Source organism: Bufo bufo, chromosome 10 (assembly GCF_905171765.1).
Source record: "Bufo bufo chromosome 10, aBufBuf1.1, whole genome shotgun sequence".
In the NCBI taxonomy this organism is placed as follows: Eukaryota; Metazoa; Chordata; class Amphibia; order Anura; family Bufonidae; genus Bufo; species Bufo bufo.
In genome coordinates, this window is record NC_053398.1 from 104951380 (window position 1) to 104978118 (window position 26739).

The 26739-nt window shown below is 44.6% G+C and overlaps 1 protein-coding gene across 1 annotated transcript in view; it reads right to left on the bottom strand.

Moving 5' to 3' along the window:
- Positions 1-24954, bottom strand: part of BBS2 (Bardet-Biedl syndrome 2) — a 48686-nt gene extending 23732 nt beyond the window's left edge. Inside the window, exons 1-7 of the mRNA XM_040410282.1 lie at positions 24870-24954; positions 19903-20027; positions 18260-18487; positions 12455-12580; positions 11370-11432; positions 10637-10714; positions 3274-3378 (exon numbers count right to left, since the gene is read on the bottom strand). Of these exons, the coding sequence (XP_040266216.1) occupies positions 3274-3378; positions 10637-10714; positions 11370-11432; positions 12455-12580; positions 18260-18487; positions 19903-20019 (717 nt within the window). The 5' untranslated portion in view covers positions 20020-20027; positions 24870-24954. The remainder of the gene's footprint in view (positions 1-3273; positions 3379-10636; positions 10715-11369; positions 11433-12454; positions 12581-18259; positions 18488-19902; positions 20028-24869) is intronic.
- Positions 24955-26739: the final 1785 nt, after the last annotated feature.

Genomic DNA, 26739 nt, shown 5'->3' on the forward strand with positions numbered 1-26739 from the left:
CATTGGTGGCGCAGTGCGCCCCCCCATCACCCCAGTATAATAAACATTGGTGGCGCAGTGCGCCCTGCCTCAATATAATAAACATTGGTGGCGCAGTGTGCCCCCCAATATAATAAACATTGGTGGCGCAGTGTGCCCCCCAATATAATAAACATTGGTGGAGCAGTGTGCCCCCCAATATAATAAACATTGGTGGCGCAGTGCGCCCCCCCTCAAAATAATAAACATTGGTGGCGCAGTGCGCCCCCCCATCACCCCAGTATAATAAACATTGGTGGCGCAGTGCGCCCCCCCATCACCCTAGTATAATAAACATTGGTGGCGCAGTGCGCCCCCCCTCAAAATAATAAACATTGGTGGCGCAGTGCGCCCCCCCATCACCCCAGTATAATAAACATTGGTGGCGCAGTGCGCCCCCCCATCACCCTAGTATAATAAACATTGGTGGCGCAGTGCGCCCCCCCCCCAATATAATAAACATTGGTGGCGCAGTGGGCAGTGCCAATGAGGGTTAAAAAATTATTTACTCACCTCCTCCAGTTGATCGCGTAACTGCCGGTCTCCAGTTCTTACTTCTTTCTTCAGGACCTGTGGTGACGTCACTGAGCTCATCACATGATCCATCACCATGGTAATGGGCCATGTGATGAGCTCAGTGACGTCACCACAGGTCCTGAAGAAAGAACTGGAGACCGGTAGTTACGCGATCAACTGGAGGAGGGGAGTTAATTTTCTTTTATTATTTTTAACCCTCATTGGCACCTCCCACTGAGCCACCAATGTTTATTATAATGGGGAAGGGGGGGGCGCACTGCGCCACCAATGTTTCTTATACTGGGGGGGGGGGGCGCACTGTGCCACCAACGTTTCTTATACAAATACAGGAGGCGGGTGCTGGAATCAAATAGCCGGCACCCGACCTTTGTGACAGGGGGCTGCGATCAGCTACAATTAACCCCTCAGGTACCGCACCTGAAGGGTTAACTCAACTGCAGCTGATCGCAGCTCCCTGTCACAGAGGTCGGGTGCCGGCTATTTAATTCCAGCACCCGCCTCCTGTATTTGTAATACAGGTCAGTTTTCTTCATTGGTGGCGCAGTGGCCACAGCCCCTCCCCTCCTCCTCCTGCCTCTTCTTATTGGCAGCGGCGGGGACAGCAGCAGCACAGGGGGGAGGGAGAGACTCCTCCTGCGCTGCTGAGAACGATCATCTCCTGTGCCCCGCCGCTGTATTGAGCAGAGCTGCCAGAGTGTGCAGGAGGAGGAGCGCTACATGTGGAGGAAGCCCTGTCTCACTGCGCTGTGGGACAGGTGGAAGTGCGCCGGTAAGCTCCTCCTCCTGCACGGCAGTGTGCAGGAGAGGAGCAGCGCTCTAAAGGATGGCCGGGGTCCGGACAACTGGCGGCCGCGGTCCGTATTTGGACCGCGGTCCGCCAGTTGAGTACCCCTGAGTATACATTGGTTTTATGGTAATACTATTTTTTAACTGTTTCTGTTTTTGTTATGGTTACAGGTGGCGGAAGTTGTATATACACTATGCACTTGTAAGAGGTATTTATAATGCCTTTAATGAATATCCCCCATTCTACAGATTTGATTAGATGATTAAGATATTATAATATAGAAACATAGAATGTGTCGGCAGATAAGAACCATTTGGCCCATCTAGTCTGCCCAATATACTGAGTACTATGGATAGCCCCTGGCCCTATCTTATATGAAGGATGGCCTTATGCCTATCCCATGCATGCTTAAACTCCTTCACTGTATTTGCAGCTACCACTTCTGCAGGAAGGCTATTCCATGCATCCACTACTCTCTCAGTAAACTAATACTTCCTGATATTACTTTTAAACCTTTGCCCCTCTAATTTATGAAGGCGTGATATGGCAGACGTTTCTTTTTATATAGACATATGCTATGCCGGAGGTGACAATTAATCTCCATGGAGGCGGGGACGCTTCTCTTCTTGTTTGGTACTGAGGGGATCATGTGACTGAGGCGTGTCACATGATGCACACGCAATTCAATGCGGCGTGGTGTACCGATTTCCATGGGGATGTGGACGCTTTCTTTACTAGTGCAGTTTCGGGTAGGTCATGTGACCAGTTTGTGTCACATGACAGGCTGACAGGGATCACATGTGAGTATGCGCAGGGGAACCTGATAGACGCTGTGATAGACCCTATGTGCACGTAGTGTGGACTCCATTGCCCGCCACCTACCACGTGGCCTAAGTTAATCACCTATTTAGCTCACGTGTTTGATTACGTTGACGTCTATTATGAATGAGATGTGTTTATTGGAGAGATCTTAGTGAATAGGTGGATCCCAAATACGTTGAGATATCTGATTGGTCTCTGATGATGGTGGGTGGAACACGAAGCACTTTAAATATTCTCAATAGTCACTATTCAGTATGCTTGACAAAGGCTAGTATGTAGCCGAAACATTGCATTTTTTATACTTTTTTGTACCTTGTTCATGGACGTTTGGTGAATAAAGGACCCTCGTTTTGGATATGCTGCTGTCATCTTTTGGTTTTTTACTATCCTCAGGATAGGTCATCAGTATCCGATCGGTGGGGGTCCGACTACAGGGACCCCTAACAATCAGCTGTTTGAGAAGGCACCGGCGCTCCTGTGAGCATCCCGGGCTTCTCGCAGCTTACCAAGCACAGCGCCATACATTGTATAGCAGCTGTGCTTGGCATCACACTCAGTCCCACTGAAGTGAATCAGGAGCGCCAGTGCCTTCTCAAACAGCTGATCGGCGGGGTTCCCGGGTGTCAGCCCCCCACAGATCAGATACTGATGACCTATCCCAAAGATAGGTCATCAGTATAAAAATCTCGGAAAACCCCTTTAACTGCTATATTTTTTAATCGTCTTACATCACTTGCCTCATGCTATAGCAGCATGTTATAGAGCAAGATGAGCTGAGCAGATGGAAAGATTCAGCAAACGTGTAATGTATACATTTGCATTTTTGCTCTTTCTGAGCTCAGTAGTCATGGGGACGGTCTTATCAGTGACTGACGGCCCCTGTGTACAACTGAACTCAGAAAGAGCAGGGATTTCAATTAATAAAATACAAGGTTTGCAGAATCTTTTGCCAGAAAACTATACATCAATCTGCTCAGCTCCCCCTGCTCTATAACATGCTGCTTGCAGATTGCACTGCATTTTCATGGTGACCGTTCCCTTTAAGCAGACATGTCAGGAACGCTGACAGATCCACTTTATCTCCCTGGCTGGCAGACTGATAAACATACCTTTATCCTCCAGTACCGCGACATTCGTTCATACACCCCGACCGTGCCATTAGACAGTGCGTAACCAAATCGACTGGAATACATGGGACATATTGCTGTGATCGTCTGAAATAAGAAGCATTATTAAAAGTCTTCTTATGAAACCGTGACATTTACAGCTTCTGAGACTCTGACATAAGATTCTACGCCTTTGCCATTGACTATAATGGTCCTTTGCTTAGCCTATGGTGTAAGATTTCCGGCAATAGAAAGGGGTTTGTGCATTCTATATAGACCACTGAAATCACAGACTTCACCATAGTGATCTTTGCGAATATGAAATATCAGAAGATCATTTCAACTGGACTTCCCCTTTAAAGGTTAGCACGTTTCACCATAACACAAGCTTGTCCCTAAATGTCACGTTATGCCACTCTCTGCAGCTCATTCTTGGTCGATTCCTACAATGAGCTTGATATAAAAGATCAAAGCAGGTGGCTGATACAGACAGCTATAGAAACTCAGGTATGGCAGCACACGCTGCTTACACAGCAATTTTTATAAAAAAAAATCTGATCATTTTTGTTATATATAATCACTTTCCATATACAAAATGCGATATTCAAAGTATTCCAATACAAAGGCGTCCATAAATTAACAAATCAGGCACAGTTCTAACCAGTTTCCCTCCATTCACCTCCCTCACCCTCCACCCACCCAAAATGAAAGAACCCCCTTCCCCAACTCCACTCCCTCCCATTCCGACATTGATCATATCAGAAGGCATTCGGGCAGAGACTACTACTGGTCATCCATGGAGACCACAACTTGTCGTACTTACCTTTTCAGAAAACACTATTTTTTCGTACATCAGCATTGTATTAACCTTAGATCTGAATTCCTAAACCGATGGGGGTCTCGTTTGGATCCAAAGCAAGGCTATTAGTTTCCTGGCTACATACAGTAACCTCCCTATTGCTACTCTGGCCGCCTCACCTGCGCCAACTTCTGTAACATAACCTAAGATACATGTTTTAGTGTCCCGAATGATCCGTACCGAGAAGGCTCTCTGTATTGTCTCCAGTACCCCCACCCAGTACGCATCCAACCTTTGACATCGCCAAAGCATGTGTAGCAAATCTGCCGCTTCCATCAGACAGCGCGGACATTTTGCGTCTGATCTGAAACCAATGCGATGTAAAAATATTGATAATATTGTTTTGTACACTCTGTGTTCACTCAGCGATGACTGCGGTACCGCCTCGAGAATGTCTCCCCATTGCTCTTGCGATATCTTCCCCAGGTCCCCTTCCCATGTTCTCACACGAGAGAGCAGGTGTGAGTCTAGAAATTTATCTAGCAACATTTGATAAATTGTGGATATTAAACCCTTCTTATCTCCCCAGGTACCACTAGTTGCAGAGTATTATCCTTAGAAGCCATCGTTCCACCTTTTCTAATCGTAGAGTTGTATGCAAGTATTGGTAGAAACTACCACGTGGTATATGATCATTGTGAATGTTCTGAATACTGCGTTATCTAACAGATTACCTATCCTAAACACACCGTTGTCCATCCACACCTTAAACCCTGCTAGGGGAAGAAACTCCGGGAGTAGGGGGTTGTTCCATAAAGGAACATACTCTGCGATACCTGTGACCCCTCTCAGTTGTATGACTTTCCCCCAAACCTTCCTCCTTATTACACAGCAATTTATAGAGGCGGTGAATAGCGCCTGTTCAGGCCCACCAGGGTATCAGTTGTTTTGGAAGAACTGATAAATTCTGCAAAATACGAAAATCATAAACCTCTTAATATACGTTCCCTTACAAGGATGCTCCGGGCCCTCTGTGTACCAACGGGCGTAATGATGATGTCCATAGGGAAGACATGTCTTGTGACCATTATGGCTTGTCAGCCAAAGGATAAGAGTTGAATGTCAGATCGCTGGACCCCCAGTGATGCTGAGAATGGAGGGTCCCTGGGTCCCCTTTTTCTGAAATCACGACACTCACCATTCACTCCTACAGGATGGACATAGCTAACGCATTGTCAGTCCCATCAAAGTGAATGGTGCGATGGACTTACATGCACACTACCATTCTATTCAGAGAGGGGCTTGAGGACCCTCCATTCTTGGGATCACTTGGGTGCCCAGTGGTTGGACTACCTGCAACCTGACATGTATCAACCATCCTGTGGATAGGTGAAAAATACTTTTTTGGGATAACCCCTTTTAACATTGAATGGTCAATAACTGTTAATCCCATAAACCCCTTTAAATCCAATTTAACATTACAAAGCATTTGAAAGCAAGTCTAGTCCTCTGACATATGCAGACTTGGATGGTATGATCTCCACGTATTCCCTTTTATGTTTCATATAACTTCATAAACTTCTTAATCCCTTAAGGACCGGCCCATTTTTCACCTTAAGGACCAGACAGATTTTTGCAAATCTGACCAGTGTCACTTTATTTGGTGATAACTTTTACTTATCCAGGCCATTCTGAGACTGTTTTCTCGTCACATATTGTACTTCCTGACAGTGGTAAATTTGAATCAAAATATTTCATTTTTATTTATAAAAAAATACCAAATTTACCAAAAATGTTGAAAAAATTTACATTTCTCTGCTTTTAAAACAGATAGTGATACCTCATATAATAGTTATTACTTTACATTCCCCATATGTCTACTTCATGTTTGGATCATTTTGTGAATGCCATTTTATTTTTTGGGGACGTTAGAAGGCTTAGAAGTTTAGAAGCAAATCTTGAAATTTTTCAGAAAATTTCCAAAACCCACTTTTTCAGGTCTGAAGTCACTTTGTGAGGCTTACATAATAGAAACCACCCAAAAATGACCCCATTTTAGAAACTACACCCCTCAAGGTATTAAAAACTGATTTTACAAACTTTGTTAACCCTTTAGGCCCCCTTCACACGGGCATCGCGGGTGAGGGCCGGATGCGTTCAGGGTGCATTGCGGGAAACCCACGCAATTGCAGTCAGTTTTGTCTAGGATTGCATTCCGATGTTCAGTTTTTTCCGCGCGAGTGCAATGCGTTTTACACGCCCGTGAAAAAAAAATTAATGTGGTACCCAAACCCGAACCCGGACTTCTTTGGGTTTGGTTCGGGTTTGGGTTTGGTGTTCTGTAGATTTTATTATTTTCCATTATAACATGGTTATAATGGAAAATAATAGCATTCTGAATACAGAATGCTAGGTATAATGTCAATTGAGTGGAAAAAATTATAAAAACATAACTCACCTCATCCACTTGATCACGCAGCCGGCATCGTCTTCTTTCTTCTTCTTTCAGGACCTGCAAAAGGACCTTTGATGACGTAATCACACTTACCACGTCGTCAGCGCAGGTCCTGCTGAATGAAGATAGAAGGATCTTTTTGCAGGTCCTGAAAGAAGAAGAAAGAAGACGATGCCGGCTGCGCGATCAAGTGGATGAGGTGAGTTAATATTATTTTTTTTTTTAACCCCTCAAGGCACATTTTACTAAGCATTTTGTATTAAGAATGCTATTATTTTCCCTTATAACAATGTTATAAGGGAAAATAATACAGTGAATAGACTTTAATGGGGTCCGGGGTTGCTCATCCCTAGCAACCATGCGTGAAAATCGCACTGCATCTGCAATTGCTTGCGGATGCTTGCGATTTTTACGCAGCCCCATTCATTTCTATGGGGCCTGCGTTGCGTGAAAAATGCAGACTATAGAACATGCTTCGATTTTCACGCAACGCACAAGTGATGCGTGAAAATCACTGCTCATCTGCACAGCCCCATTGAAGTGAATGGGTCCGGATTCAGTGTGGGTGTAATGCGTTCACCTCACGCATTGCACCCGCGCGGAATTCTCGCCCGTGTGAAAGGGACCTTAGGTGTTCCACAAGAATTAATGGAAAATGGAGATGAAATTTCAGAATTTCACTTTTTTGGCAGATTTTCCATTTTAATCATTTTGTTCCGCTAACAAAGCAAGGATTAACAGCCAAACTAAACTCAATATTTATTGCCCTGATTCTGTAGTTTACAGGAACACCCCATATGTGGTCGTAAAACAACTGTACGGGCACACGGCAGGGCGCAGAAGGAAAGGAACGCCATATGGTTTCTGGAAGGCAGATTTTGATGGACTGTTTATTTGATGCCATGTCCCATTTGAAGCCCCCCTGATGCACCCCTAGAGTAGAAACTCCAAAAAAGTGACCCCATTTTAGAAACTACACCCCTCAAGGTATTCAAAACTGATTTTACAAACTTTGTTAACCCTTTAGGTGTTTCACAAGAATTAATGGAAATTGGAGATGAAATTTAATTTTTTCCCTTTTTTGGCAGATTTTCTTTTTTAATCATTTTTTTTTCGCTAATAAAGCAAGGGTTAACAGCCAAACAAAACTCTATATTTATTGCCCTGATTCTGTAGTTTACCAAAACATCCCATATGTGGTCGTAAACTGCTGTACGGGCAAACGGCAGGGCGCAGAAGGAAAGGAACGCCATACGGTTTTTGGATGGCAGATTTCACTGGGATAATTTTAACTTGCCATGTCACATTTGAAGACCCCCTGATGCACCCCTAGAGTAGAAACTCCAAAAAAGTTACCCCATTTTGGAAACTACGGGATAAGGTGGCAGTTTTGTTGGTACTATTTTAGGGTACAGATGATTTTTGGTTGCTCTATATTACACTTTTTGTGAGACAAGGTAACAAAAAAATTGCTGTTTTGGCACTGGTTTTTCCCTGTTATTTACAACGATCATCTGACAGGTTTTACATATAAAAAAATTTTTTAGTGTCTCCATATTCTGAAAGCCATATTTTTTTTTTTTTGGGCGACTGTCTTATGTAGGGGCTCATTTTTTTCGGTATGAGATGACGGCTTGATTGGTACTATTTTAGGGTGCATATGACTTTTTGATCGCTTGGTATTACACTTTTTGTGGTGTAAGGTGACAAAAAAAATTGCTTTTTTAGCACCATTTTATTTATTTTTTATTACAGTGTTCACCTGAGGGGTTAGGTCATGTGATGTTTTTTTAAAGCAGGTCGTTACGGACGTGGAAATACCTAATATGTATACTTTTTTTAATTTAAGTTTTACACAATAATATGTTTTTTGAAACAAACAAAAAAATCATGTTTTAGTGTCCCCATAGTCTGAGAGCCATAGTCTTTTTTATTTTTTGAGCGATTGTCTTATGTAGGGTATCATTTTTGTGGGATGAGGTGATGGTTTGATTGGCACGATTTTGGGGTGCGTATGACTTTTTGATTGCTTGCTATTACACTTTTTGTGATGTAAGGTGACAAAATGGCTTTTTGACACCATTTTTATTATATTTTTTTACGGTGTTCACCTGAGGGGTTAAATCATGTGCTATTTTTATAGAGAAGGTTGTTACGGATACGGCGATATCTAATATGTATACTTTTTTTTAATTTAAGTTTTATACACTAATATTTTTGAAACAAAACAAAATATCATGTTTTAGTGTCTCAATAGTCTGAGAGCCATAGTTTTTTGGGGTTTTTTGGGGCGATTGTCTTAGGTAGGGTATCATTTTTGTGGGATGAGGTGATGGTTTTATTGTTACAATTTTGGTGTGCGTGTGACGTTTTGATCGCTTGCTATTACACTTTTTGTGATGTAAGGTGACAAAAAAATTGCTTTTTTGACACCATTTTTTTTTTTTTTACGATGTTCGTCTGAGGGGTTAGGTCATGTGGTATTTTTAAAGAGCAGGTTGTTACGGACGCGGCGATACATAATATGTATACTTTTTTTATTTTTTTATATTTAACACAATAAAAGCATTTTTGAAACAAAAAAAATCATGTTTTAGTGTCTCCATAGTCTGAGAGCCATAGTTTTTTTATTTTTTGGGCGATTGTCCTATGTAGGGGCTCATTTTTTGCGGGATGAGGTGATGGTTAGATTGGTACTATTTTGGGGAGCATACGCTTTTTTGAACGCTTGGTGTTGCACTTTTAGTGATGTAAGGTGACATAAAAGGCTTTTTTTTGACAGTTTTTATTTTAAATTTTTTATGGTGTCTATCGGACGGGGTCGATCATGTGATATATTTATAGAGCCGGTCGTTATGGATGCGGCAATACCTAATATGTGTGTTTTTTCCTTTTTTTCTATTTTTTATTATAAAATCAGGGGAAAGGAGCGTTTTTTTCTTTTTTTAAACTTGAAACTTTATTTTTTTATTGAAAACACTTTTTTTAACTTTTTTTTTAAACTTTATTTCTTTGCTACTCTGAGACTTAAACTTTTGGGGGTCAGATCCCCTCTGAAATGCATTACAATACATCTGTATTGTAATGCATTGCCTGTTAGTGGATTACACAGAGTAATAAACTAACAAGTTGCCTAGGAGACCTAGCCTGAGGCTGGATCTCCTGGGCACCCGTAGAAGGCAGGTCCCCATGCCATGCAAGGCATTGGGCAGCCTCTGCGCGGCATCGGGCTGCCTTGTCACACATCGGGTCCCCGCCACAGCAGCGCGGGGACCCGATGCGCTCCTTCACCCGCCGCAAACCACTTCTATGTCGCGGTCAGTGCTGACTGCGGCATAGAAGGGGTTAATCAGCCGGCATCGCTGTAAACAGCGATGTCGTCGGATACAGCAGGGGCCCGGATATCTGGGACTGCCGGACCCCTGCATTGATCGGGCGGGTGCAGGAGCGTTCTGGCACAGAATCCCCCGCCGTACATGCACGGCATTTTGCATTAAGGGGTTAAAGAGACTTTGCCATCTCAGACAATGGGGACATATCGCTAGGATATGCCCCCATTGTCTGATGGGTGCGGGTCCCACCTCTGGGACCCGCACCTACAACGAGAGCTAGGAAATGAACGGAGGGCGCACTGCGCATGCGCAGCCGCCCTCCATTCATTTCTATGGGGCCACTGAAAATAGCCGAGCGCTGGCTCGGCTATTTCTGTCTGCCCCTTAGAAATGAATGGGAGCAGGGGCCGCGCATGTACAGTGTGCTCCCATTCACTTGTATGGGAGCATCGGGGAGCAGCGTTTGGTGGTGGACGGACCCCGGGAAACCACGCTCTGTTCTTCTTGTAGGTGCAGGTCCCAGAGGTGGGACCCACACCTATCAGACAATGGGGGCATGTCCTAGCGATATGCCCCCATTGTATGTGATGGGAATACCCCTTTAAACACTTGGCAAATTTCTCACCCTTTAAGACGGGGTCTGCTGGAAAGCACATTACAACCCCACGCTCATTAGATTACACTAACCCTTTCATCTGATGCTTTCCATAAGAGATGTAGATGAGGCCTGAGCAGTTAGGCATGGCCGCTCATGCTTATAGACGATCCAGCCGCACTCACCTCAGTCTCTGTCATTTCAGCAACAATCTCATCTTCTTTGAACACTCGTATATCAAAGTCTTCAGATCCAACAAGAAGCTGTAATAAGCCATGAATACCCTTGTATATTAATGCTGTAATGAAATGGAAACATGTACAATGTGGGTGATGTTCAGGGACCTGGGACCCTTCTGATCCCTAGAACAGGGGGCCGTAGTGCCCCATTTCTCCCCACAGTTGTGACTGCACTTACAGAGTTGTATTGCTGCAGCTCAGCTGGACATAGTCCTCACCACTGACATGCCCCGGGGTCGCCTATTCTAGAGACCAGTGAGGGTCCCAGCAGTCAGACACCCTGTGCTCTAACATTTATCACCTATCGAGCGGATATGTGGTAATCCATTTTATAATAGGAACAGCAGTAGTAGGGTTTATAACAATTTGGTTCATCATTTCGAGAGACAGGCTGGACCTTCAGCGGCTGCTGCAAGGGAAATGTAGTATCACATGGCGGCCATACAAAACATAAATGGCTGTCGTGTAATACCTGGATGGCTCAAATCTGCCAGAATGGGAGCAGCTCCTATACCCTCCTCTTTGAGATCCATATTCCTCATTTTTAGCAAAAATTTGAAGACACAAGAAAAAAACATGTCTTTATTTCAGATGAACTCCCATCTATTGCTCAAGATAAAAAAGCATTTGTAACACAAGTGATATTCTCTGTAAAGTTTTACGTGTAAAGCAAGCTTACCTCTTTTTTCCCATCTCCATCAAAATCACACAACGCCAGGGAGCGCACATTGTCCCCCGTAACCTACAACACATTAATCATGAAATGTTACACGGAGAAGTGGAAGATGCACATGACGATCTATACAGACTTTAGGGCGTTTTCCTACTTTTTGTACTGGTCATCAGTTTCTGATCAGTGGAGGTCCAGCTGCTCCTAGGCCATGTGACCGAAGAACGTGGCGCTCACTTTCTTGCAGCTTACCATGAGCCTGTGACTTCACGTGTCCTAGGCACAGCTCAGTCAAATGAATGGTGATACGAAGCACAGCCGCTGTACAATGTACGTCACTGTGCTTGGTAATCAATGAGGAGGCCACGTCACTCACAGGCCTCCTGAAACAGCAAAGTTCTCAGGTGTTGGACCTTCACCGATCAGATACTGATGACCTATCCAGAGGATAGGTCATCAGTATAAAAAAGTCAGAAGACCCCTTTAAATTGTGCTTATTGGCATATCAATTGGTGATCTGCTGTAAGGATCCAAAGACTAGCTCTACATATTAGATAGCTGTTAGCCAAATGGTTATCTGTCTGACAGCTATCTCTTTCTACTCCTCCCCAAACACAAGCACACTCAGAACAGGGAAAGGGTAGAAAGCCGCTGCCAGACTCCTCCGACACCAGTTTATCCCCCTGAGAACCAAGGAATCAGGGAATTGAAATCCAACAACCTGAACCTTCTCTCCCATGTCACCTGCCATCAGGGTGGAGTCTGGAGGCCACAGTACACATTAGATGTCCATCCGGTCCCACCGAAATGAGCGGGCTCGGCTGACATTTATCTAGTGTGTGGCCAGTGAACATGTCTATAATTCACCTGATGTACAGTGTCCTGAACAGGTAAAAGGAAAATGTGTATGTTCACTTTATTCTCTCATCTGAGCTGGTGAATCAGTCGGACTGATCCATTCGCCCCTATGAAAATCTTTACAACATTCAACATTACAGTGATGAAAAATAACAGTACAATGACATGATAGATAGAAAATGTAGGCCGACTGCCATCATTTACCATCTCCAACACACAGGAATACACTGTCCTACCGTCCAAAACATGTCGTTCCCTCCACAGTCAAATCCTTGCAAGGCGCAGTTTCCACCAATAATTGCAAGGGGGGAAGAGATATCTCCCAAGGATCCAAGGACGACTGCATTGGCTCCATCCGCAACCTAAACAATTTCGAAAGAGACGAAAAGATGGATGTTGATATCAGCACATAATAAACATACACATTCTACAGCTTTGTCCAACCTGGCAGAAGAGGAAGCCATGTTAAAAGTAAAGCAAATCACATGAAAAGACTATGGTATCTGAGGGAATCCCATAAAAACCAATGGAATTGTGTCGTGAATCTATCCTATGCTCTCTCCATATAGGGGAACATAGGAGCCATGCCAGGTCTGCCTTCACCAAAATAACTGGATTTACTAATTGTCTGACACTATTAATCAGTGTTAGCGCCACCTTCTGGACGTGGCTCCCTATGAGTCAAAGTCCAACTTTTTAACGAGCCTTTGAGCTTGACAAAGGAAAACAGCGAAGCCAAATATCCATCCGTAGACAGCTGTTTCGGTGTGCTTGCCCTTCATCAGTATGGAGTAGGATTCTGACTTGAGGAGTGAAAGGCCTTGAACGCAGCTTAGACATGGTGCTGCCTCTCCTTGAAGAAACCAGCTGTGTATGGAACTTTTTTGCAGTTCTCCATAGTATGGAGACTTATTGGCAATGCTCCATGGGAAAAACGGCTTCTTCAAATATTGGATTGAAGCCACTTCCATAAGGTGGCACTTGAAAGTTGGTTCTCATTCCCTGGGAGATACCTCTTTCCCTTTTTTTTCCCCCATGGATCATTGTCAAGAAGTCTTCATACATAGCTGGTGTCTTTAAGGAGAGCCTGCCTAACAGTATAGTAATTTATAATAGAGATTAGACATGGGACGATCAATGAATTCATCAACATGTGACCACCTAACGTTGGTTGAATGTATGGAAGCTTTCAGGGGTTCGGAGTGAGGGGTATACTGTAGAAGATAAAATATCACTTTATGCAGATGATTTTTTTTTTCCTTGGTGATACTAACAGGGATTTCAATTACGTTATGGCAATGATGACCGAATTTGGTATGCATTCGGGTATAGTAATTCATTGGGGTAAATCGACCCTACTTCCGCTTAGCGACAAGCTTGTGGTATTGGATAAGAAGCTTAGGATACTGGGTCCTCATGACAGTTTTAAATATTTGGGGTTAGAACTAGCTAAGGACCCTGCTAGGTTTATAAAGTTGAATCTTGTTCCGCTGTTTCGGAAGATAAAAGAAAGAATTAAGATATGGAATAAACTTCCTATGAATAAAACAGATAGGATAGCTTTGATTTATGGTTTTGTTACCCCAATTATTATATACCATTAGGAATTGCCCTATTTACTTAGGTAAGCCTGTCTTCAAAGAAATTGAGAAATTGTTTAATGACTTATTATGGGCGGGTAAGAGAGTTAGGCCTCATGCACACGACCGTTGTGTGCATCCGTGGCCGTTGTGCCGTTTTCCGTTTTTTTTTCGCGGACCCATTGACTTTCAATGGGTCCGTGGAAAAATCGGAAAATGCACCGTTTTGCAGCCGAGACCGTGATCCGTGTATCCTGTCCGTCAAAAAAATAGGACCTGTCCTATTTTTTTGACGGACAACGGTTCACGGACCCATTCAAGTCAATGGGTCCGTGAAAGAACACGGATGCACACAAGATTGGCATCCGTGTCCGTGATCCGTGGCCGTAGGTTAGTTTTTATACAGACGGATCCGAAGATCAGTCTGCATAAAAGCTTTTTCATAGCTGAGTATTCACTTCGTGAAAACTCAGAACCGACAGTATATTCTAACACAGAGGCGTTCCCATGGTGATGGGGACGCTTCAGGTTAGAATATACTAAAATAACTGTGTACATGACTGCCCCCTGCTGCCTGGCAGCCCCCCCCCTGTAGTTAACTCGTTTGTGGCCAGTGGGCCCCCCTCCCTCCCCTGTAGTTAACTCGTTGGTGGCCAGTGGGCCTTCTCCCCTCCCTCCCCCTCCTAATTAAAATCTCCCCCCTATCATTGGTGGCAGCGGAGTGTACCGATCGGAGTCCCAGTTTAATCGCTGGGGCTCCGATCGGTAACCATGGCAACCAGGACGCTACTGCAGTCCCGGTTGCCATGGTTACTTAGCAATTTGTAGAACCATTATACTTACCTGCCTGCGAGCTGCGATGTCTGCGTCCGGCCGGGAGCTCCTCCTACTGGTAAGTGAAATGACCTGTCACTTACCAGTAGGAGAAGCTCCCGGCCGGACGCAGACATCGCAGCTCGCAGGCAGGTAAGTATAATGGTTCTACAAATTGCTAAGTAACCATGGCAACCGGGACTGCAGTAGCGTCCTGGTTGCCATGGTTACCGATCGGAGCCACCAATGAGTTAACTACAGGGGAGAGAGGGGGGGGCCCACTGGCCACCAATGAGTTAACTACAGGGGAGGGAGGGGGGGGCCCACTGGCCACCAATGAGTTAACTACAGGGGGCACCTGTCAGGCAGCAGGGGGCAGTCATGTACACAGTTCTTTTAGTATATTCTAACCTGAAGCGTCCCCATCACCATGGGAACGCCTCTGTGTTAGAATATACTGTCGGATTTGAGTTTCACGATGTAACTCAAATCCGACGGTATATTCTAACATAGAGGCGTTCCCATGGTGATGGGGACGCTTCAAGTTAAAATATACCATCGGATTGGAGAAAACTCCGATCCTATGGTATATTAACTCCTGACTTTACATTGAAAGTCAATGGGGGACGGATCCGTTTGAAATTGCACCATATTGTGTCAACGTCAAACGGATCCGTCCCTATTGACTTGCATTGTAATTCAGGACGGATCCGTTTGGCTCCGCACGGCCAGGGGGACACCAAAACGACTTTTTTTTCATGTCCGTGGATCCTCCAAAAATCAAGGAAGACCCACGGACGAAAAAACGATCACGGAAAAACGGAACCCGTTTTTGCGGACCGCAAAAAAATACGGTCGTGTGCATGAGGCCTTAGGGAAATATTAGACTGGTTTACAAGATCTTATGTTCAAGGAGGCTTGGAAGTACCGGATATGAAGCTTTATTATTTTGCGGCCAATATAGCATTGATTATGAAATGGGAACAGGTGGATTTTCATCGGCACTTGGTGCAGAATAGTGATGGCGCATTGCCAAATATGTTTGTACTACTTGAATCAGGGCAATTGTATAATAAGGGTGTATATAGAAATCTAATGGTGAAATCTTTAGTGGAAATTTGGGTTAAGCTTAAGCAATACTTGGGTTTGGAGGGTATTACACAAATGACTCCCTTCTGGTATAATAGGACACTGGGGGAAAGCACTTTTGTTGGAGATGCTAAGTACTGGACAACAAAAGGATTTTGGTATATATCACAATACATTAAGGATGGGGAGCTGAAGTATAAGGCCTCTTGCAGACTAGCGATCCTCCCGCAGCGAGTCCGCAGTCCTCCCGCAGCGAGTCCGCATCACAGCACCCGGCCTGACCTCCCATCGCTGCCGGGAGTCACATAGCATTATATTGATTTATAAGCTATGCAACCCTTACAGTTCTGGAATGTACTGGATAACACTGGCCAGTGTTATCCAATACATTCCAGAACTGTAAGGGTTACATAGAATCATAAATCAATATAGTGCTATGTGACCCCGGCAGCGCTGGGAGGTCAGGCCGGGTGCTGTGATGCGGACTCGCTACGGGAGGAACGCTGTACGGGCCTAAGGAAGAGTTACTAGAGAATTTAGGTGATGAAAGGCAAAGTTTTTTTTTAGATATATTCAATTAGTTGCAATTTTTAAAGGACTTAAAAATGTGGAAGTTATGGCACTAGGTTCACATAAATTGATGAATTTTATTTCGGGGTGGAGGGGAAATTATAGATTGGTTTAAATTTTATATAAAAAATTAAGAGAAGTTATAAATAAAGATGTGAGGTGTAATAGTAAGAATGCATGGGAAAAGGATATCGGCCCGAGGAACAATGGAGAAGCTTTTGGCAAGTGAGCACCTATTTGAGGAATCCGTCGCACAGAGTTACTCAATTTATGATTGTGCGTCGGCTATATGTGACTCCTACTAGGCTTCAGAAATTTGGTAATCCTAATGTACAGTACAGACCAAAAGTTTGGACACACCTTCTCAGTCAAAGAGTTTTCTTTATTTTCATGACTATGAAGGCATCAAAACTATGAATTAACACATGTGGAATTATATACATAACAAACAAGTGTGAAACAACTGAAAATATGTCATATTCTAGGTTCTTCAAAGTAGCCACCTTTTGCTTTGATTACTGCTTTGCACACTCTTGGCATTCTCTTGATGAGCTTCAAGAGGTAGTCCCCTGAAATGGTCTTCCAACAGTCTTGAAGGAGTTCCCAGAGATGCTTAGCACTTGTTGGCCCTTTTGCCTTCACTCTGCGGTCCAGCTCACCCCAAACCATCTCGATTGGGTTCAGGTCCGGTGACTGTGGAGGCCAGGTCATCTGGCGCAGCACCCCATCACTCTCCTTCATGGTCAAATAGCCCTTACTTTCAAAGTATTCAAATTTTTCGGCTGACTGACTGACCTTCATTTCTTAAAGTAATGATGGCCACTCGTTTTTTTCTTTACTTAGCTGCTTTTTTCTTGCCATAATACAAATTCTAACAGTCTATTCAGTAGGACTATCAGCTGTGTATCCACCTGACTTCTCCTCAACGCAACTGATGGTCCCAACCCCATTTATAAGGCAAGAAATCCCACTTATTAAACCTGACAGGGCACACCTGTGAAGTGAAGACCATTTCAGGGGACTACCTCTTGAAGCTCATCAAGAGAATGCCAAGAGTGTGCAAAGCAGTAATCAAAGCAAAAGGTGGCTACTTTGAAGAACCTAGAATATGACATATTTTCAGTAGTTTCACACTTGTTTGTTATGTATATAATTCCACATGTGTTAATTCATAGTTTTGATGCCTTCAGTGTGAATCTACAATTTTCATAGTCATGAAAATAAAGAAAACTCTATGAATGAGAAGGTGTGTCCAAACTGTTGGTCTGTACTGTATGTCCAAGATGTGAAAATAGTAAAGCAGATATAATCCATATGTGGTGGCGTTGCCCTAAAATACAACCATTTTGGCAGGGTCTTATTGAACTAATTGGAGATATTTTCAGTTTTAAACCTTCTTTATCGATTCTTATTTGTGTATTGGATGAAATTCCTAACAATTTATCAAAAGATAATGAGATTATGGTGTCTAAATCCCTTTTTCTGGCTCGCTTATTAGTGGCCAGAAGATGAATGAGAACAGACGTGCCCACTGTTAAAGAGTGGATAAATGTGATTAATCTATATAGATCAATTGAGAAAGCAGGCTTTATTAAGGTAAATAAAATACCTATCCATGACAAACTATGGAATAAATGGAAGATCTTTATGGATAAGTTTAATTGTTGATTTGTCTTTTTCTCCCCCTCTTGCTCGCTGGGGTGGGGTTGGGCGATATCGGGGAGGGGGCTGAATACTTGGGGAATTAAACATAAAATATGAATGTATGTTTTGTATGGTTTTTCTGATTGTATAATTATTGTTGAAATAAAAAAACATTTAAAAAAAGAAAGAAAAAAAACATTGGTTGAATTGGTTTTGCAAACGTGAGATTCACTTTTGCCGAATTGATTTGCTCATTGCATTCTATAAGTGCATCAAGGAGACGGAATCGCTTATCTGAGATGGTAAAGACCTCAACCAGCTGCTAAATCAATTCTGTTCAGTTACCTCTTTAAAAAACAGGTCCGAGTTGTTATGCACATCATAGGCCAAGAGGTTGGTTTGGGTTCCCACGATCAGCGAGTCACAGCCCAGTTGGGGGTCCAGGACTCCAGCCTCTAGACAGCTGACACTTTGGTTGATGTTTAGCAGAGAGATATCCGAGTCTTGTAGGCTCTGCACTAGGCGGTTTGAAGAAAAACGTTGGCTACGAGTATGGGGGTTATGTATGAAGACCTAGAGGAAACATATCCAAAGCTGTTACACATACAGGCTACAACAGGCCAAGCATCAATTCTAGATCCTGAAATCAGTGCTAGGGTGGCTGATATTTTGTTGCTGGCACCCCTTCCCGTTCAGAAGGAGAGAGGGTTTCCGTATACCCAGGGAAAAAAATAAAAAACAGAAGAAGAACGGATTAAAAACTCTTGCTGGCCATACACATAAGAAGGTTACCATCTACCTTGGGAACAAAGGATCGGCCCGCTGAAATCCAACATCTCCAACCCTTCTACTTCTCACAGCACAGGTCAATGGGGCTTCCCCTCATACATGTTTCATTCTATATGCCCAGATTAAACAGGTCTTATAAAGACTGTCCATATATTTGCCGAGGACTCCTCCATGGACTTCAGCAGCATTGGACTTGCCCATACAAATAGGACTTCTATGGGAGGATTGTATGTAAACAGGTGCAGTCCTGGAGACCAGGACTTGGACTTTTTAAGGCAGTACAGTGGACTCATCAGACAAGGTCGTGGTCTGGATTGTTACCTAAAAATACAGCATGAATTAATAAAATGATCCATGAGGAGGAGTGAGGGACATGGCTCCGGGCCAAATATGATCTCCAGTAATGGCCACCAGTAAAAAAAAATACTGGAAAACCCTTTTAAATATGAAGCTAAGGACTTGTCGTAACGCTGTTTATTTCATGTGTCTTAATTATGACTAATTAGGCCTCTGGCTTTCCAGCCTTTTTACCCTCAAGTAGCTGTGGGTAGGAACATCTTGATACCTCCTGTTAAAGGGACACTTCCATAAGAAAGTGGTATATTTTTTTACTCAAAATTCATAGAAAAACTGTTTATAGATTTTTTTTCTAGTTTTTCTTTTTCATTTTGGTAGTACTATACCATTAAAATAAATACAAAATCCTTCTGTAGCAGTCCTAACTGTATTGTCGTTCTGTAGCACTCGGCACAGATGATAATACCTCCAATATAGATAGGTAATCCATTGTCAGGTTACTGCTGCTATGAGGGGAAGATGTTACCTGCCAAAATAATAGTCGGTGTAGAATTGGGACTACAGTATGACAGCTCTGTTGCTCTCTTGATAGGACTAGATAAAGATGCCCACAGGAGAGCATTGCTCTTCTCAGTGTGATGTCTGATGCTCTAAAGGACTCACTCATCCCCCTTCCCTTTCTGGTCAGAGTGATGGTCCGACTGCCATGCTAAAAGTCCAAACAAAGCAGGAAGTTAAAGAGCCATGACAGGAAGCAGTGACTTCATAAAACCATCTTCCAGGTTTTTTTGTTTGTGAAAAAATGAAAATGACCGTACTTAGAAGATGAACATATAGGCTGTTAATATGTAATTAAAAAAATGACTTATGGTGGAGGACGGCCCAGCGCCTCTATCTGATACCTTTCCAGCTTGCGTGGCTGCAGTCAAACATGGGTGCGTTCCGTCATATTTTCCCACGGTCACCATGCGAGGGTTGATTTTGTGATTCAACTTCAGGGTAAATATTGGAACAAGCATGATGGTTCCTAGCAAAGAGATCACAAAATGTATTAAAAGAATACGGTGAAATTTTGGAAACTCCCCCAGCTACAAACTGTGGACCCTGTGATGACGAGCCTGTTCCCAGGCATCTACTGCTCCATGACTGAATGTTTTGGGGACTTAAACCGTTTTTTCGAGATTTTTCCTCTGGTTAGGTCATCAGTATGGGATTGGTGGGATGGGGTCTGATCAGCGGTCTTCTCACAGCTTTGCCTAGGCCATGTGATGTCATTTTCATCGGTCACATTGCCTAGGAGGGGCCCAGTCCCATTGAAGTGAATGAGACTGAGCAGCAATACCAAGCACAGCTGCTGTTGAGCTGAGTGCACTGGTGCCTTCTCAAACAGCTGATCAATGGGGGGTCCCGGGTTTCGGACCCCCAACAATCAGATACTGATGACCTATCTACAGTTAAGAAAGCTCAGAAAAAAACCTTTAAACGGGCCATATAAGATTTCTGGGGGCTGCTTTGTTCCCCCCTCTAGAGGCTATGTCAGGTACTGCAGCTCAGTCTCAGCTTCAGTCAACTGACCATTACAGGACATAGAATATGACCACGAGTGGTTTAAAATAAGTGGACAGGATATTCAGGCGCAAGGCTTATGGTGCTTTTACACAGACAGATGATCAGGAATGGATAAGGCTCATTCCTGATCACTGCCAGTGTAACTATACTGCCGATCACCCAAAAAAAAATAAACGGTGTGGAGGCGAAAGTTCGTATTAAAGGGATTTTCCAGAGTGAATATAAATGGCCTCTCCTCAGGAGGAGATCTGATTGGTGGGTTCCAGGCACAGCACCGTACATTATCTAGAAGCTGTGCTTGGTATGGCAGTTCAGGCCCATTCATTTGAATGAGACTGAGCTGCATATAATCCACGTGACCAATGAAGGTGAAGTGGCTTCTCCAAACAGGTGATGGGCGGGGATGCTGAGAGTCAGAGCCCTACTGATCCTGAGGATAGGTCGTGAATATTGTACTCCCCGAAAAACCCCTTTAACGATTATTCATCCCCCACGTAAACAGCACCTAACAAGTGCTGATCACCATCGATCGCCCACGTAATCGGACCCTCGCCCCATCATATCTATCCGTACCTCTTTTCCGTTTGGGTGGCACACTATTTCATATTTACCTTCAGCAGACAGGCCAGGAGCCAGAGATATTGGGGGTTATACTGTAAAACGATAACGTCTAAAAACAATGCGGCCTTTCTGTAGATGCCAAAGAATTGCTGACATTGTGCCAGGCGTGGCAGTGAAGTGTGGGCACACAGATAATGGAGGCTTTCACGGTAAAAGGGAGCATGAGCTTAGGAAAAGGAAAGAAAAAGATAAAGGGATGTGGGAGGAATGAGCTACAGATGGAATTACGGAAGACTCTGCGGGAGGGAATTAGGGCGTCTAATATCTGTATGGACAGTGATCCAATGAAAGAGAATACCGCCATCATTACTGCTAACCGCTTACACCAGGGATCAGCATGCTAACTGCTGTGAAACTACAGCTCCCAGCATGCACACTTGCTCGGCTATTCTTGTAACTCCCATAGAAGTGAAGAGAGGATTCTAGGAGTTGTAGTTTCCGAGCAGCTGGAGTGCCAGAGGTTGCTGATCCCTGCCTCGCAGTAACATTACAGTGGGGTTTTTTTTTTTGGGACGCCCTCTGTGAGGTCTGCTGTGCTTTCCTATGCACTTAAAAATAGCGGTATGCTGATGGGGAACGTCTTGCAGCATATATGGTAACCACAGTGCAGAATAGCTGCAGAGGCCTAGTGCAGGGCCGGAGGGAATCTCTGTGTACACTACTCCCATCATCAGGCCGGTATTACATGAGCGTGTTCAGTTCTGAAGATACGATCATTTCCCGGACTGACCCAAACGGCATTGTGTTTTCTAATGCTGCGAGTCCCAGTCTGAATACGGGTCCACAGTCCCGTACTGAAATGATGCTGAGTACAGGACGGTAGACCTGCGAATGGACTGGAACACACAACATCACAGACCAGTAAATGAATTAACCCCTCACCTACTGGGTTCTCCCCTTCCCTTATAGATTGTAAGCTCCTCTGTACCAGTCTGTCAATAGTTTCTTGTTTACTGCGTCTTTTATTTCTGTGTTACCCCAGCTGGATGTACAGAGCCATGGAATTAATGGCGCTTTACAATAGACATCATATAGTAGATGACAATCTTTAATAAAGCTAGACCCAGTCCTGTACCTCACATGGATCCGGAGATCTCACCAGTCATTGCTTTTATTGTTCTGCAAAATGTATTCCAAGCTGTCAGCATAGGGGAAGGGGGGTCCTTTCTCAAGGGGGGGGGGGGGTCCTGTCTGTTGCAGCGGGTGGCGGTTGAAACTGAGCTTCAGTCTCCGAGAGCAGGACAGAGAAATTAGGAAAAAAGCAGACAGCAGGTGGCGCTGTACAGACAGATTTCATTGTGGCCATAATACATTTTTAATGACATGCAATTACAAAAGTATTCAGATCCAGGCGCTGGTTTGAAAACGGTAGAATATTTTTCGTGGGACAACCCCTTTAAAAGGAGTCTTTCACCTAAAATCACCATTATAAAACACTAACGTCAGGATCTCCATTACATGCCCCATATTAGAATGCTGCCTTCTATATAGCTGTCCATCGCCGATTTTCTCAGAAAAACACTTTTTTTCAATATGTTAATTAGCTTTTGAAGGCCCCTTGTTGCTTTTCATACGAACCCCTCCCCTTACACCCCTCTCGCCCGCCCTAGGTTCTTCTGATTACGTCCTCCTCTTAGTGAGAAATCCAGCGCCAGCGCCGTTCAACAGATTCGCCGCGCCTGCGCATTTCATTCCCCATTATGGGCAGAGGCACAAGAGCGTTTAATGCGCATGTGCCGGCCCGTACATCCCGATCAAGCCGGGCCTTGTGCCTCTGCCCATAATGGGGAATGAACTGCGCAGGCGCGGCGAATCTGTTGAACGGCGCTGGCGCTGGATTTCTCACTAAGGGTTCATGCACAAGAAAGTTTTCTGCGTTCCGTATACGAGCCGTATTTTGATTCCGTATATGGTTTGTATACGGAACCATTCATTTTAATGGGTCTGCAAAAGATGCGGAGTGTGCTGTCCGCATCTGTTGCTCCGTTCCGTGGCCCCGCAAAAATTATGAGTCCTGTCCTATTGTTGTCCGTTTTCGCGAATAGGCATTTCTATAATGGGTCTCCTGTTCCGTTCCCGCAAATTGCGGAAGGCACACTGGCGGCATCCGTTATTTGCGGACTGCAAAAAACGGCACAGTCGTGTGCATGAGCCCTAAGAGGAAGACGTAATCAGAAGAACCTAGGGCGGGTGAGAGGGGTGTAAGGGGAGGGGTTTCGTATGAAAAGCGACAAGGGGCCTGGGCACCTCCAGAAGCTAATTAACATATTGAATAAAAGTGTTTTTCTGAGAAAATCGGCGATGGACAGCAATATGGAAGGCAGCATTCTAATATGGGGAATGTAATGGAGATCCTGATGTTAGTGTTTTATAATGGTGATTTTAGGTGAAAGACTCCCTTTAAGGATGTAGCGAGCTCGAGTCAGTCCAGGAAATGCAGCGGTCACATGGTAACACGTGTGCAACTGTCCCTGTGTCACCTCTCCCTGGAGTTTTCAAAAAAAAAGCACCCGTGCCGATCCAGCACTGATGCTATGGCGGTCACCTGCCTGGGATGACTCATTGTATCGGCACATGACTGCTGCAGCCAATCGGTGGCCTCAGCAGTTTTGTCCCTTAGGAATTATCATCATCGAGCAGTATTAGTATGATATGTGACCACTAAGGCCACTGATTGGCTGCAGCAGTCAAGTGCCAGTGCGGCACATTATCGCTGGCAGCTTATGGACTTGTAGGGGCCACACTAGACCCACCCCTCCTAAAATGATGGCATCTTTCAATAGGTCTCAATGATGTATAAGACATCGCCTTATCTACATGGGAGATTTCCAGAAGCCTGATAAGACTCTGGCCCTGATCCTACGCCGGGCCCTGCGCTACCGGAGGAGGAATTTACTACATGCCTCCTCCGGCAGTCCGCGCGCCAGGCTGAAAGCTACTACTGTTCGTAGCTGACGAAGATTTCAGCCCTCATTTATGCCAGTCTTTGGCATAAATGATAAATATGCTGAAGTCTGCAGCCTCGCCCACTTTTCGGAAACTGGCAGCTGCAACTAAACCTTGTCGCAATGGCATGGCAAACCGAGTGTTGGAACTTTTTCGTGGCAAATTTCCCCCCAAAATCGTGTTTCTGCAAAAATGTGTGAAATCTGCAGTTTGGAACATCATTTTTATTAGACTTCTGAGCCCCCCCATAATGAAGGCATGTGATGCCCTATATACCGACTGCTCGCTAGATTGAGGCGTTTTTAGAAATAAAAGTAACTTTTTTAAATCAACGCTAAAGAGGCGATGAAAAAAGGGCCATCAGGTGACTGCGCCGTCCCACGCCTGCCGTATAATGATGTCACCGTGGACATTACAGGGACTGGACAGCGCAGTCATGTGACAGGTAGGCCCCCCAATTAGCAGTAGCACTAGGGTATATTACTTCTAGGAGCTCTGTATGTAACTAATGAGGCAGCTCCCCAGCTCTGCTACATACAAAGCTGTCCAGGGTCTCCACAGGAGCAGTTTAGGAGCTAAGCTGTGTCCTCCTGTCTCCATGGCAACCCAATCTGCCCGCACCCAGCGTCACCTCCCTGCCCCCTGCCCTCACCCCGCTCCCCCTGCTCTTATATCACATCTCATCCCCTCCCCCCATCTTATTGTAATAAGATCTCATAAAAGAGAAACTCACCGGAGACAGAGGCTAAACCGTGGTGGGCTAAAGGACCTTTGATGACGTCCTGACCATGTGATTAGTCACGTGTGTGGGAGGAGTCAGGCTCTGGCTTAGCAATAAGGGTAGTCAGTGAGTCTGTCATATGTGTACATGAAGCAGAGCTGTGTCTGTCATATGTGTACATGCAGCAGAGCTGTGTCTGTCATATGTGTACATGCAGCAGAGCTGTGTCTGTCATATGTGTACATGCAGCAGAGCTGTGTCTGTCATATGTGTACATGCAGCAGAGCTGTGTCTGTCATAAGTGTGCATGAAGCAGAGCTGTCTGTGTCTGTCATGTATACATGCAGCAAAGATGTGTCTGTCATATATCTGCATGCAGCAGTGCTGTGTCTGTCATATGTGTACATGCAGCAGAGCTGTGTCTGTCATATGTATACATGAAGCAGGGCTGTGTCTGTCATATGTATACATGAAGCAGGGCTGTGTCTGTCATTTTTCTGCATGCAGCAGAGCGATGTCTGTCATAAGTGTGAATGAAGCAGAGCTGTCTGTGTCTGTCATTTGTGTACATGCATTTTGTGTAGCAGTTATGTCTCTTTTGTACTTGCAGCAGAGCTGTGTCTGTCATTTATGTGCAGCAATTATGTGCATGTAGCAGAGCTGTGGCTGTCATTTGTGTGCTGCAAAGATATGTCTTAATATTTCTATGCAGCAGAGCTGTGTCTGTGCAGCAGTTGTCTTTAAGGGCCCATTCACACAACCATATATTTCTGCCCAAATCTGTTCCGCATTTTTTGCGGATCAGATGCAGACCCATTCATTTCAATAGGGCCACAAAATATGCGGACTGCACACCGAGTGTTGTCCGCATTCGTATGTCCGTTCCGTGGCCCCGCAAAAAAGATAGAACATGCCCTATACTTGTCCGTATTTGTGGTCAAGAATAGCATTTCTATCATGAAGAAGGCGGAAGGCACATGGCCGTTATCCGTGTTTTGCAGATCCGCAAAAACTGATAGGATTGTGTGAATGAGCCCTTATATGCCTGTGACAGAGCTGTGTCTGCCATTTGTTTGAATGCAGCAGAGCTGTGTCCGTCATTTATCTGCAGCAGAGCTAGAGATGAGCGAACTTCTGTTTTAAGTTCGGCGTCTAAAGTTCGGCTTCCGGTTAGCGGAGGATCCCGATATGGATTCCAAATTCCGTTGTGGTCCGTGGTAGCGGAATCAATAATGACCATTATTGATTCCGCTACCACGGACCACAACGGAATTCGGAATCCATATCGGGATCCTCCGCTAACCGGAAGCCGAACTTTAGACGCCGAACTTAAAACAGAAGTTCGCTCATCTCTAAGCAGAGCTACTTCTGCCATTTGCGTGCAGCAGAGCTGTGTCTGTTGGACTGTGACCACATATGGTGAGACCAGGACGAAAACCTGGTGAGATCATATGGTGAGACTAGGACGTTTTTTGAGGTGGCATCGCTGTCGGGATCACAGCGGGTTTTCCGCTGTTTTCAGCCTTTGCGTTGCAGACCTCGAATACCATGGGTAAAACCCGCAGCAGCTATTGACGTTTTCCAGATTGAAAACCTGCAACACCAGTCAGTTTAGGGCTTGTTCACGTCAGCGCTAATGAATTCCAGTGTTCTGCTCCGTTACAGGAGGATGGCGGATCCGACACGTAACCGTGGCGATTTGGGAGTTTCCATTCAGAAGACCAGCATGTTACCGCAGATGTAAAGCAGGTTTCCTCGGCAGCGTGTGGATGCGATTTCGAAACTCTCTTCCACTTTCCTCCACAGGGAAGGCAAGAGTGGGAGGAGTAGTAGTGGCTATGATGGTGGTAGCAGTCATAACCCTGTGCTGTGCAGTGAATGG